Source organism: Archocentrus centrarchus, chromosome 8, assembly GCF_007364275.1.
Source record: "Archocentrus centrarchus isolate MPI-CPG fArcCen1 chromosome 8, fArcCen1, whole genome shotgun sequence".
Lineage (NCBI taxonomy): Eukaryota > Metazoa > Chordata > Actinopteri > Cichliformes > Cichlidae > Archocentrus > Archocentrus centrarchus.
Window position 1 is genome coordinate 11,413,423 of NC_044353.1, and position 14,409 is coordinate 11,427,831.

A 14,409-nucleotide genomic window follows, 5' to 3' on the forward strand; every position below is an offset into this window, starting at 1 on the left:
GAAATGACTAACTCCAGTATACAGTTCATTACAGCAGTGCAGTTTAGATGTAACAAATGCATGCATTTCCCTTTACAGATCAGAAGTTTTTAAAAAGTTTTTGAGGTGGCAGAAACTGCTTTAAAACTAAATTAAATTAAAAAAAAAAAAAAAAAAGATAAAACCTCAGTCAGATAGTGTGATAGTGAAAGCATGAGATGAAAAAAACACACTTTTTTTTTTTTTTTTAAGACCACAGCACAGATGCTACAGTACTGTACAGAAACTACAGTACTACAGGTACCAGCCACAACTTTATTTCATCATTGAGTCACAGTAACAACCAGAAGATTCTCCTCATATAAAATTACAGTAAGTTGAATTAAGGCCCGATTTTTTTTAATTTCACAGATTGCTCATTATTAATAAATAAAAGCGTACAAAAAAAATGACTTTTGTATTGAGTTTGTTTATTGTGCTATAGTATATACATCATATCAAAGCAAGAACAAAGATAAAATCCAATGAAAGCAAAGGAAAGGGTAAGTACATTACTGAGAATCCTTGTACTCCATGTACGATATATAAAGTCAATATTAAACAATCTTAAATTTTAAATATTACAAGACCCGGATATAGTCTTTGAATGGTAGACTATTTGTTTCCGGTTTACACTGTCGACTCTGACCCCCGGCTGGAGCGGAGCTCTGCTTCCCTCAGAAGACAAAATCTTTGGTCTTTATTTCTGAAAAGTAGGTGGCTCGGATTTCTTAGTTGTGCTTCTTTGTGTTTTTTGTACCTTCTCTGTCGCAGACGCGTTTTGACGATTATATGACGCCTATAAGGCTGGCTAAAAAGTAAGGTCAGCTAGTTAGCGTGTTGAGCTACACAGAGATGTGACTTTCCGTTGATCCAGCCATTTTCTAAAGACTAATGTACTCCGGTAGGTAACACAACACAACATTTTCATCTCACAGAGGAAACAGTCTCATAACATGTACTAGAAAACAGACAGGCTGAGAGCCACGGTGTTTACAGTGCGGCTAATGGTGTAGTCTGAGCTCACGCTGCAGCTGAGGGGCAGTTGTGTTTTTGCAGCGTGTGTCATGGTTGGAGGTTAGACTAACATACAAAAGAAGCAACTATCTAAGTGTTACGCCAGCCCTGTAATCATCCACCTTCTGCTCCCCTTTCTCAGAAGTAAGGGTGTCCCCCCACCTCTCCATGTGTGATCCCTGATGGGCAGCTGGTCTCGCAGTGCCGTGCTGGAGCTCTACAGGGCGCTGCTCCGTGCAGGCCGTCACCTTCAGTACACCGACCGGAATTACTATCGCCGCGCCGTGGCTCGCGAGTTTCGCCGCTGCCAGGCCCTGACGGTCCCAGAAGATAAGGAGGAGGCCCTGAAGAGGGGCCAGTTCTTTCTCAGCAGCCGACTGGGTGGGCTTATGTAGGAGGATTACAAGGCATCTGGTGGTGGGTTAAAGGTCATCTGGAGGTGCATCTCCCAGGTGGGTGTGCAAATAAAATGTCAGCAGTGAGTGGACATTTTTCTGTAAGGGTTTAGTTTGTAGGATGGCATAAACAAGACCAGATAGAATGAGGTATCTGCTGATTTCCCTTCTCTTCCCACCCAAGTCAGTCTGACTTTAGCACATTGTTTTTCAGTGGCAGGATGGCGGGAGTGAATGGAGACCGTAAAGGAAAGAAAGACGATAATGGGATTGGAACAGCTATTGACTTCATGCTCTCGAATGCCAAGCTTGTGCTGGGGGTGGGTGGGGCAGCCATGCTTGGCATTGCAACACTAGCTGTCAAAAGAGTAAGTATTTATGTCACTACTATTTCCTCCCATATATATATATATTTTTTTGGGTGGGTGGGGGGGGCTTCTTTAGGTAGCCATACTAATACAATTTTATATGCAGATGTATGATCGTGCCATAAGTGCTCCCACCAGCCCCACAAAGATGGAGCAGACAGGAAAGAGAAGCTGGGAGGAGCCTGCTTGGATGGGTTCGTCCCCGAGGGTTTTAAACCATGACATGAAGTCCACACTCAGCAGGTCCCTGCAGTCTCTACCCACTTCTTCTCATGCTTTTGAACCAGGTGAGGGGAAACAAATTGCCCTTTAATTTATAGCATATTGTGGGGTACACTTCAGCCAGCTTTCCTGTTTTTTCTTTGTTTTTTGTTTTTTTTAATTTTTGTTTTATTGTTTAATCTGCTGACAGACAGCCTATTTGGAGGATTCTTGCTCTTCCTTTACAGTGGGTGATGGCTCTTTTTAGTTCAGAATTTAGATGCCCAACTGTTTTATATTAATGTTTAATTATAATGTTATAGAGACTGTAGAAACCTCTTCAGTTAGTCTTTGTAGATTTAGTTCTGTCATATTCAGATCTTTAGGGAACATATTCATGCCATTCCCAGCTTTTGCAGTTTTACCCATCCCTCTCCCCCCGAAACCACAGATGAGGAAAGGTCATTAAACTCTGTTGCACTTTTACTTGTTTTCACCTCAGACTGTCTGCGAAGGGCTGCGGGTCGAGCTGCTGTGGGAAGAAGTGGTGCCACTCGGTCAGATATGATGCGGGCCCGGATGCGTCTGTCTTTGCAGGAACATCTGTGGGAGTACTACCAAAATATTGTCAACATCCCTGCTGAGGAGCAGGCCGTGGCCAGGAGGGCGGCACTAGACATCTGTGCTGAGCTCAGAGTGTTTCTTCATGCCAAACTGCCTGACATGCCACTAAGAGAGATGTACCTTAGTGGCAGTCTGTACGATGACCTTCAGGTAAAAGGTTACTTGTCTTATTTTTTAGAATTATCTTCTTCATAATGACACTTGATTTGATTGGAAATCCTTCTCTCCTCTTCCACCTCCTAGGTCGTAACGGCCGACCACGCCCAGCTCATGGTGCCTCTTGTCTTGGAGAAGAATCTGTGGTCGTCCATCCCTGGAGAGGACACAATCATGAATGTCCCAGGTTTCTGGCTTGTCCGCAGGGAGAATTTGGAATATTTCCCTCGGAATAACAGCTATTGGGACCGCTGCATGGTTGGAGGTTACCTTTCCCCTAAATCAGTGCTTGAAGTCTTTGAGAAGCTGGTGGCAGGTTCTATTAACTGGCCAGCTATAGGGAGTGTCCTCGACTACATCATCCGCCCCGTGGTTCCTGCTGAAACACTGACTCTGGAGGTACAGTACGAGACGGACAGAAAGCTGTATGTGGACTTCTTACCTTTGCTCGTGATGGAGGATGGAACCTCACTGATTGCCAAACCACATCGGCTTGCGGCAGAACGTCACGAAAACCTGTGGCGACAGAGCTTTCGCGTGGCTGAGACTGCAAGGCTCAGGGCGCTGGATCAAGAGGACGGCGGCTGCCGAGGCACCTGCCTCAAGGTCGCAAAGGCCGTGTGCAAGCTCAACCCTGCCCTTCACAGGCTCAACTCCAGCCAGCTCACCAATGCCATCTTGTTGCTCAGTGAAAAAGAAGGTGACTGGACCCAGGAAGCGCTGGCCGATCGCTTCCTTCAGCTGCTGCGAGAGCTAGTGGGACACCTGGAGGCCGGGAGGCTGCCCTGTGCCCTTAGCCCTAAAGTGAACTTATTTTGTGAGCTGACTGAACAAGAAGTGGATGAGCTAGGTTATACCCTCTACTGTGCACTCTCAGATCCCGGGGGGCTGCTGAGAACTGTCGCAGCGCAGCAACCACATCCCTGAATGGTAACCCTGAGCCATGATGAAGTTAAAGGAACAAACATGTGCATGGAATAATCCTTTTGTGCAACACACACTGTTTTGATTAGTCATGGCCTCCTCTACATGCAGAGGCCTGTACACAAAGTAGCAGTTACTCAAGTGTTGGGATCTATTAATATTAAAGGTGTATCTGTCGTGGTGATCCAAATATTACTTTCATCTCAGAAGACAAATGAGATCCTTTGGAGCTGATGGCACTCACTAAAGCCATTGTATTAATGAAGCCAAGAGTGGGTACACCATTATGGTACAGTGTTGATTTCCTGTACAAGACGTGAAAGCTGTTACATTTCAATTCCATTTAACTGGGAGGAGAATATTACAGACATGTCTGATGCAGGTCAGGATTGCTAACTCAATTTTGGGATTGGGTTCGAAGAACAGAATGTAATGTTTCCTGTGTGTTTGCCAGCTCGAAAGTTAATAAATTGTTGATTATCCCCAATGACTTGCGAGAAATCTTCATTAATACAGTGGCTGCACTTTTATTGTATGCTTTACGTTACCTCGGGTATGTGAAAACACATCATTAAGTGTGTGTTTGGAACATCTGCTGCTTGCATGTGTTAGTATCAAACTGGCTAATATACACCGAGTTGTATGTTGATGTTTTACTCCACAACATTCAACCAAGTAAACTCATAAAGTTAGACTAAAAATAGAAAGAGGAAAATTCTGGGTAGTTTCTGGCTGATGAAATTCCCCAAAAAGAGAAGTAAAAAAGGATCCACGTGATGACAGAATACAAAGCTGCTCTTTGTTTGCTGTTGCTTTTCTCCAGACTCACATTTGCTGCTTTGATACACAGGTCTGATATGCTTTAGTCTTCATTTTGTACATCTTCCCACATTACTGTGGGAAGATGTACAAAGATGTTCAGCAGGACTTTCTGAAAGCGCTGTTATCTGCCGGTCTTTGCTTTAATTTTCTGTTGGTACTTTTAAAATATATCCAGTATGTGTTGCGTTCACTTGCTCAATCTGTGCCTGTGTCTTTGTAGCGAGAATGTTCTTTTGTCTGGGCAGTTTTTACGCCGCTCTCCCCATTCAATTCATGAACAACAAATGTTGTACTGACCCACAGATTTTGTTTGTTCTTTTGGTGTATTGGTCTCAGTATTAACTGAAACTTCAGGTCTTGTTTGTGTGTACACATTAAGCCCAGATTAACTTATAGGTGCCAATCCATGTTGTGTAAGTAGCCAGACACGGATTAGAGCAGCGCAAGTCCACGTCAAGTGCGTCAAGAGGACGAGTAATGGGTGTCAGTACTATACTGTCACTATGACACACAACACAGACCTGTTTGCTGTGTGACCTGTAGTGAGGCTCATTGTTAGCAGTCTTGCCTGTCAGATCGTCCTATATATGACTAGATTACAGGTGCTAATCTTTTAGATCATGAGCTGATGTGCAAGGATCTAACTGCAGAGCTTCATTTATATAACTGCAGCTAGAATAGCCAGGGTTCCTAAAGTTAAATCATGTTATGGCCAGGTGACAGTAGGTAGACTAATTACAATAGTTGCCACACTGGTTAAGTGGCATGTTTCTCAAACAGTATTCAAAATGTCATCCACATAATCACGACTGCTCTTTGCCATCACTTTTAGCCTTAGAATGAAGACATGCAGTGATATTGAGCATGTGTCCCCTTAGTCCCCATCCCACTATTTGTATAGTGTACATAATGAAGGGGTCATTTATAGTTCTGTTATGCATTCAGTTAATGATCATCCAGATGATGATGATGATAGTAACAGGAAAAAAAAGGTGAATATTTTTGTATTTATTGTACATTTGTAACCAAAAAGAGCTGAATATTTATTTGCACTGATGCAGGTTCAACATGTAAAGTACTCATTGTTGTGCTTCATTAAGTGCTTTGTTCTGGATGTATGGATATAAAATGACTACAGTAGATCTTATCTGTGCAAATTGTCTTCCTTTGCTGACCTAGATTATGTTACAACTACTGTGCAAAGGTAAGGGGAGTCACTGTGCCACATTTGTAATGTCATTGTAAAACAAAACCCAAAGTAGATCACTACCTCTACCTTGTGGAGTGCATATTAGCCATCAGCTGTGTTGCATGCTATGTACTTTCCCCAGCTGTTTTTTTTAATTATTTTATTCAGCTCTGAAGTTGGAGAGTGCAGCACTTTGTATACTTAATTAAAATTTTAAATTCTGCACCTTGTCATTTTTTACTTGAAGCATATTTTTTGAGCATTTTGTGGTTTCCCACTGATGGATTACAAAGTAATAAACATGTCCCTTAAAAAAAAAAAAAGTGACAAAATGTTTAATTATTGTAAAGTTTTATTTAGTCAAACTCAATAATTCAAAAATGCCAGTTAAAAAAAACACCTCAAACATCTTCATGTACACTATATGGGCAACAGTACTGGGCCATACCTCTAGCCTTGCAGTTTCCCTTTAACATTTGTGAAAGAATGAGTCTTTCTAAAGAGCTCACTGAATTTGAGCATGGTGCTGTCATAGGATTCCACTGTTGGAACAAGTCAGGTTGTGGAATATCTAGGAGGGAAGAAATTTCACAATCAACTGTAAGTGGTATTGTTGCAAAGTGGAAGCATTCAGCAACAGCAACTCAGCCACAAAGTGGCAAACCATATAATGTTAGAGAGTGCAGTTGCCAACACCCTGACTCAATAACTTCACAGTTCCAAACCTCCTCTGGCATTAACATCAGCACCAAAATTGTGCACTGGGAGCTTCATCGCATGGATTTCCAGGGTCAAGCAACTCTTCTAAGTTCGTAGGTGGCCCAGCACTTTTGTTCACATAGTGCAGCTTCAGTGTACAAAACTTGTTCCCATGACAATACATTGAACTCTTCTTGGAATCTAGAATTGTGATTCAGTTGCAGCAAATAGTGCAAAATTAAATCACTCAAGGACATTCAAATGCATAGTTGAATTCTATAAAATATGCAGAGTTAAAGCTCAAAAATCAAAAGTAGCTTCAGAAACAAGTGCAAGAAATGGGCTTAAGTAGTCCCTTTGTTCAGTGGCAGGACACATCACTCATTTGATCCCTCATTTGAACCCTATTGGCTCACTGCAAATCAGCTGGTTGCTCACGTAAACCACATTACTACACACAGATATGACACATATATGCAAATCAGCATTTGTCATTCCTGCAAATTGAATAAAGCAACATTAATGATGAAGATTTGCTTTGTGGGAACTTTAGAGTAAAATTACTGGTAAAGAAGGAGAAGTGCAATATATTTTATCCAGCGTTCAGTTGTCTAATTAGCAGGGGCGAACCCAACGCGATCAGCATTCCTGTCAAACACTGTGTAGTACTTCCCAATAAATACATCTCCCAGGATCCAGAGGGGTCCTGCAGGAGGTGGGATATCCATGGCCATAAAGCCCGACAGACAGATTGTGATACCCAGCTGAGACTCCTGCAATAGGTAGGACAGATATTAAGGTTTTGTCAGTAGTCATTTTCTTGCCAAAATCAACAAAACTAACAAAAAATCCTTTAGTCCATCTATATGTTATGTTCTGGTAAGTCCTTACAGTTTTTAGGCAACAATAGAGCTCTACTATCATGAGCATTTATTATGCCTAAAAAAACCCACCACTTTTTATTGGTTTAGATCAATACCTTCATGACATAATCCTCTCCGGTCAAGTTGAGCCTCTTCCCTCCAATTTCGAAGGAGATGACAGGAAGAGATGGAATCTTCTTACAGTCAATCATGTACTAGAGGGGAGAGAAAACATATCCAAAAATTAAGTCTTTAAAAACAAAGAAAAGAAAATGTCACTCTTGGCTTTTAATTACACACTGAACTTTACCTCTCCCATGAGCAGAGGGATAGCTCCAATGGCTTTCTGCAGTGCTCTGACTTCCTCCTTGGGACCCACAATTAGAGATGTTCCCGTGTCAACAATAGCCTGGCAACCCCCTTTGCAAAGAGTCAGCTGGTCACCAACATCAACTCTGTGGAGAGGGTTGGAGAAAAACCAGCAGTGTGGGACCAAAAGAGAAGAGGCATCAGTTTAGATCCAACAGCTACTGTTCACCACACATTTAAACCGCTGTGATTTACACAGTTCGTAGGTTACGTTGTCCAGCATGTAAGACACAGAGAAGGAAGATGACCTTTGTGCCTAGAGCTGTTCAGCTTCTTTATGAATTATTAGTATTAATATTAGTTGGAAATGTTGGATTTATTAATTGAGTTGTATTAAGTATTATTTCTTATTATTGCAGTATTTATTAAGTAATTATTGTCACTGCTATATAGAGAGGTTTATGATTTTTATATATATATATATATATATATATATATATATATATATATATATATATATATATATATATATATATATATATACACAGAGAGAGAGAGAGAGAGAGAGAGAGAGAGAGAGAGAGAGAGAGAGAGAGCGATAATAGTATTTATTTATGATGTATAATGTGTTGCTTAGGCCACTGCCATTGTATTGTGCTGCTGTACTCTGTGTGCCATAAAATGCCCCTTGGGGGATGAATAAAGTTTTTCTGAATCTGAATTCATAATTCATAGGCACAACTTTCAAATAAAAGTCAGGTCATGAAGTCAAGCTCAGCACAGCTCAGCTAATACTCATCTACACATCCAGCTGGCAAATTTCATTTAGGTCACACTGCTTTAACGTGCCCACAGCCGGCGCGCCTCTGCAAGCTACTTTGCATCCCACCTCCACTCCATTTTATGCTGTTTGTGACCTAATTAAAATCATGCCTCTTGTTCTGGATTATTGTAATGTGCTCAGACCCACACCGTGCAAATAGATTTCTGCAGACAGAAATAATAATGTAATGTATGTTATATAATATAATTCTAATATGAAATTACTTTTTCCTGAATGCATGCTCACTTTGACATTAAGGATTGTATCCATGACATACAGAGAACAGAAAGTCTGTCAGTTTCAACTACACTATTCCACTTAAAACCACAAAGTCACACAGGTTCCTTCTCACCCGTTCATCCCGATCTGCCAATAGGCCTTTCGCGTCACATTAACATAGTGCAGGTCTCCGGTGTAGTACTGTGGGTCCGTCCCTCCCAGTGTCAGTTCCCCTCCTACTTCTGCTTTTGGATCTCTGAGGGAAGGGAAGAGTGAGAAAAACTCACCGTGTTAGTGAAAACACCCAACAATGTAAACATTTTATAGCTGAATTTTCTACACAATTTAAATTGCACAGCGGTGAAAAGCTAAACCAGCCCCCCAAACCAGGGGGCTATAAAGTTGAATAATAGCAGGACTCAGTAAATCTGTTCATCTGTGTCTTTTATCACAAACCAACCTGCTTATATAGAAAGAGAAAATGTTCTGGGGCAGAAGCTTGGCATTCATGGCTGTGTCAAACACCGGAACGACATTAGCTACTGATATCGAGGGGTATGCCATTCCCAACACCCCATCAAACCGCGCAACGGCAAACGTGATCCCAGGCTGCTTCACCGCTTCTCCAAACTGCTGCCCAGGCACAGACAGGCCCGCAACCTGCGAGCGGAGCAAATGGAATAAGAGAGAATGGTCAATACACAATAAATGCTGCAAAGGAATGATAGGAATGGTGCGATCACCAAAACTGAGGGATGCAGTCAAACAAAGAGCTTTGTGAGAGGGTGAGGGAATGTGAGTGTTTCTTGAACTCACAGTGACACTGTCCCCGCTGATGAAGCCAGACAAGCTGCCTCTGCCATACCGGATGGCGAACTCTGTGCCATTCTTAACATATGTGCTCGACTTCTTCGAGTTGTAGCGGTGATGAAACCCTAATCAGAAAACATAATGAAAATGCACAGATTTCATGGACTTCTGTCAGTGGTGATACTGCACCATCAATAGCAGGCTATGTTTTTGTTGCAATCTGACCGTCTGACCTTTGAGTGGTATGCAAAAACCACAAGGCTTACATAAATCCTGGTGCAGAGGTTGGGGCCAGGGTAAAGAAAAACCACATCAAACTCTGGGATCTAAGTCACTTTGAACTTCTGAACCATCAGTCCTTTTTTCAAAAAATAACAAATGCATTTCTTGGATCACAAAGCTTTAAAATGTTCCCTCCGGTTTTCAGACAAAGCAGAACAACAATATCACACTGACTCCGGATTATCTAAAGTGTTCATCCATCACAGCCAATTAAAACTGGGGACTGATCAGATTCGGGGGAAAATTATAGCAACTTTAGGATGAAGAGATTGCATATTCAGTCACGTACTCTATGGAGCCATGTGATAAACTGAGTACAGATACAAAACCCCGTGAGAACTCTCCTTTTCACATGACTGTATGCATGAAAAAGCTAAATGTATAATTCAAAGTCTTGAGGTTAAAAAAAAAATAAATCAAACTCACAGCATGCAATATCCAACAAGGAGCAGTGAATGGAGGGGACCCACAGGTTGGAGGAGCCAGTGTCAAACAGCACAGTGAAGTTCTGTGGCGGGGTGCCAATGCTTATAATCCCATAGTATTGAGCCTGAGACACAGCCGGGAAACAATACACTACAAACATTAGTACAGACAAAGGTAAGCAGGATGCTACGAATAACTTGCAGTCCCTTTCAGCTGTTCTTGTATAGCTCTCAGTACAAATCTTAGAATTAGGGAACAAATGCGTAGTGATGTTGTTTTTCCACTCCTCAAAAAAAGTTATTTCAATTGGCAAATAAAAAAAAAAAAAAAAAAAAAAGGAAAAACAGGTGCTAAAGTCTAATATTAACTTCCCTCTGCCTAATTGGAATACTGCGTCAAATGACCTCTGCATTCACATCAGGTGTATAAGCTCATGCATGGCATGTTCGTGTGGATTTAGTTTTTAACTGAGGTGTCCTGTAGGTGTGCATACATCCAGGAAGTTGGTCAACCTCTCCACAGGCAGCTGCGGGGATGGAGAGCTGTCTGGTGATCCGGTGCTCTTCGCCAAAGCCCGCAGCTCATCCACAGACATCCCATTATCGCTCATCAGGCGGCGCAAGCTTCTTGTTTTATAAAGGGGAATTCTGCAATAGCGACACATGATTCAAATAAATAGCATGCACACCGCTATGTGCGCGAGTCACGCGCGCAAAGGTGCAACTTCCTGATGCAGATCACACGGAAACACTTATTACACTGAAACCTTTCAAGCGAACAAAACTGCCAGTTAACTGTATTTTTTAAGTACACCTGCGACAGGTGCGCAACATCACGCGCGCATAACGTAACCTTTATTTATTTATTTATGAGGTCAGTAGAACTGCCTGCGACAGTAGCACACACAAAAGTTCCATCATTACTAGCGGATAAAAGTTATTTACCTTACGATGGCGGCGCATTGTGTTATCAGCAGCGCCCCAACGACACAAAGTATCTGCAGTCGAGTCATTTCTGCCCTGGTAAATAAAAATCCAATTTAGTTTGCGAGCTTTACGAACGCGGAAACTCTTTATTTCAACTGACGCACAAAAGCTGAGTGAAAGTACATCCGCCCTTACTTGACTTTCCCCGCTGTGCGCCTCCGTGGTTGGAGGACAGTGATCAAAATGATGCTGTCATTGGCTAGAGAGCGTGGCCATCATTCTGCGGTACAAACCGGCGCTCTAGCTGTGCGACGGGTCACGAGTTTTAAGGTGCTTATTGCGCGTCGCACGGATGTTTGAAATAACAGAAAAGATTCCATAAATAGCTCTCTGAATGCTCTCTGAGCATGCAGCTTATTAGAGACTGGTAGTGAAAGCCTGGTTTTGGTAAAGCTCATCACACACGAACCTGACCCGATTAATGCACAAGCAGTTTATGCAATTATATGAAGTTTGGGCGTGAAAGAAAGGTGTGATTAAAGAAAAAAAAAGTTTAAAACGTTATGATGCAGCAGTTTAGAAATCCCTACTTGGAATCTGGTGTAACTTTCAAAAACATTATCTCCTGCTGGAGTAGCATCTTTGGTAAGAGCAGTGCTGTTTGTAAGATAACTCGCTGTACAAATATTTGTGGTGTGAGGAGCAGTATTCACCCTGTGAACACAGTGCTGTGTTTTTGGATAAATTACTGGAGCACCTTAGCTGAGAAAACCATTAGGACTTGATTTAGATTTTTTTTTTTCTTGTCCTGGTTTTAGAGAGTTATTCCACAGTGTCTAGAATCAGAATCAGAATCAGAATCAGAATCAGAATCTTTATTGTCATTGTACACAGAAGTTGCACAACGAAATTTAAAATGCATTCCTTTCTAGGTGCCTCAGACAATAAATAATAAAATAATAAAAATATGAGTGATAAAAATGATTACTAAAATACAGTGCACAATAGTAAATTAACAGACGAATCTAGCCCCAATACACACCAACGCACGCACACAGTCAGCACTACCACCCCACATCACTGTGGGGCTTCTTAAAGCCTGCCTGCTGCTTTAAGAAGCTCATCATATAGTATGCATTTGTGTAACACTGTTATTGAAGTTTATGTAAGAATGAACTCCCCTGGCTGATTTGTACCCCGTAACTAATACGAACGTGTACATTTTTGGAGTGGTCCTTTAATAAACAGTGAGGGAGCCGGGGCTTGGTTTCACTCAGGACTGGAACCTCACTGTTGACATTGTTGCTGGATGGGTACACAGTTTTAGGTTTGTGCAAATATGTTAAACATATATGTAAGTATTGAAGCTGTTGTATATTGGATTATAGAAAAGTGTTAGTATCATATATTTCTTCCTACTCTGTGTGTATATTAATGGATAGGAATGTCATGATGATAGATAATCACAGTATATAGTTATAGGTGTGTCTAAAAGACAAATGGACATGTAAAACACAGGGACACAGCAAGAAGACAGACTGTCCATCCAGGGACAACTCACAGACAAAGTGGAACAGTTCAATTCAATTCAATTTTATTTATATAGCGCCAAATTACAACAGTCACCTCAAGGCGTCTGTGTCTGTGACTATATACTCACTGAACACTTAATTAAGTACAACCCCCCCTAATACTGGGTTGGACCCCCTTTTGCCTTCAGAGCTGTCTTAATCTTTCATGCCACAGATTCATCAGGGTGTTGTAAACCAATTTTGGTCTAGATTGACCAAAATCACACAGTTTCAGACTCTGACAAGAGACCTGCATATCCATGATGTGATCCATGATCATACACCAGTGGATTGAGATCTGGTGACTGGAGGCCATTTGAATACAGTAAACTCAATGTCGTGTTCAAGAAACCAGTTTGAGATGATTTGAGTTTTATGAAATGTTGTGTTTTCCTGCTGGAAGCAACCATCAGAAGATGGGTACACTGTGGTCATAAAGGGATGGACATACTAAGGGTGGCTGTAGCATTTAAATGATGCTCAGGTGGTACTAAGAGACCCAAAGTGTGCCAAGAAAATATCTCCCACACCATTACACCATTACACTGTCACCAGCAGTCTGAACATTGATATAAAGCAGGATGGATCCATGGTTTCATGTTGTTTACATCTGAAACTATCATCTGAATGTCGCAGCAGAAACTGAGAATCATAAGACCAGGCAACGTTTTTCCAACCTTCTATTGTCCAATTCTAGTGAGCCTGTGTGAATTGTAGCCTCAGTTTCCTGTTTTTAGTTGACAGAAGTGACATCTGGTGTGGTCTTCTACTGCGGTAGCCGATCTGCTTCAAGGTTTGACATGCATGTTCAGAGATGCTCTTCTGCATACATTGGTTGTAACGAGGGTTTTTTTGTGTTACTGTTGCCTTCCTGTCAGCTCGAAGCAGCAGAGCTGGATATTTCCTCTTTTTCAGACCATTCTTTGTAAACGTAGATCAGCAATCTCTGAAATACTCAGACCAGCCTGTCTGGTACCAACAACATTCAAAGTCACTCTCCCTATATTGCCTAAATGCATTGAGTTCCTGCCATGTGATTATGCAAATTCATTAATTAATTCATTTCTATATTAGTCAATTTTTCTGTTCAGTATGAAGAACAGCTGCAGCTGATGAAGCCATTTCCCCCGAGAGCTGCACAAAGACAACAGGCAGCTCTCAGAAAACCTTTGAGTGTAAAGATTAGGGACAGAATTCAACACTGACCTTCAACTTTAGTATCACATATTGCTTTTTATTGACATAACAGCTCATAAAAATCCAATTTGTAGCTTTTACACAGATTTTATGTTGATGGATTGAATAAGTTAGATGTTATTATAGACATTATAGAAATTCAGCTTTAGAGATGGCGTTTGTTATATCTGTTATCCTGTTCCAACTATTTATGCTAAGCAAGTTGTTCTCAAACTGTGAGCCATGCCAGAAAAAGTCAGATAACCACTGTGTTTAGAGCGTGGCATTGATCTTTTACAACTATTGCTGAGAAAAGTCATATATTCTCAAATTTTGAATTAAGATTACTCACTCCTTCACTCACATTCGAATCCAAGCTACTGATTCAAATCACAAGTGAGTTTAAAGGATTTCAAGCCTTTCAGCAAACTGGCAGAAATCTGAGAGAAATCCAACATGAAGCACTTCAAGCAGGTGCACGCTTGGCCTGTTGAACGAGTCTTAGATAAAATCCCTACACGAACATGTGACCTAGTGACTGATGTTAGTGTCTGCAGATTTTTTGCTGTCAAGAACCTGAATCCACCCACA

General features: G+C 41.4%; 2 protein-coding genes across 4 annotated transcripts; one reads left to right on the forward strand and one right to left on the reverse strand.

The window, feature by feature from the left end:
* Positions 1-641: 641 nt before the first annotated feature.
* mief1 (mitochondrial elongation factor 1) lies at positions 642-5,917 on the forward strand. Of its 3 annotated transcripts, none has more exons than XM_030736199.1 (7): positions 642-731; positions 1,178-1,487; positions 1,645-1,798; positions 1,905-2,085; positions 2,211-2,246; positions 2,502-2,773; positions 2,867-5,917. In XM_030736199.1, exons 3-7 carry the CDS (start codon positions 1,652-1,654, stop codon positions 3,704-3,706), a joined length of 1,476 nt encoding a protein of 491 aa, XP_030592059.1. In that variant the 5' UTR covers positions 642-731; positions 1,178-1,487; positions 1,645-1,651; the 3' UTR covers positions 3,707-5,917. The 3 variants fall into 3 exon arrangements, with proteins under 3 accessions (XP_030592059.1, XP_030592062.1, XP_030592060.1); XM_030736200.1 differs by lacking the exon at positions 642-731 and adding an exon at positions 784-922; XM_030736202.1 differs by lacking the exon at positions 2,211-2,246 and having other exon boundaries at positions 2,867-5,916.
* A 131-nt stretch (positions 5,918-6,048) lies between these two features.
* napsa (napsin A aspartic peptidase) lies at positions 6,049-11,267 on the reverse strand. Its single transcript, XM_030735666.1, has 9 exons — positions 11,090-11,267; positions 10,639-10,792; positions 10,146-10,269; positions 9,444-9,562; positions 9,088-9,287; positions 8,761-8,883; positions 7,587-7,731; positions 7,393-7,491; positions 6,049-7,186 (listed from the first exon to the last, which is right to left on the reverse strand). Exons 1-9 carry the CDS (start codon positions 11,155-11,157, stop codon positions 7,025-7,027), a joined length of 1,194 nt encoding a protein of 397 aa, XP_030591526.1. The 5' UTR covers positions 11,158-11,267; the 3' UTR covers positions 6,049-7,024.
* Positions 11,268-14,409: the final 3,142 nt, after the last annotated feature.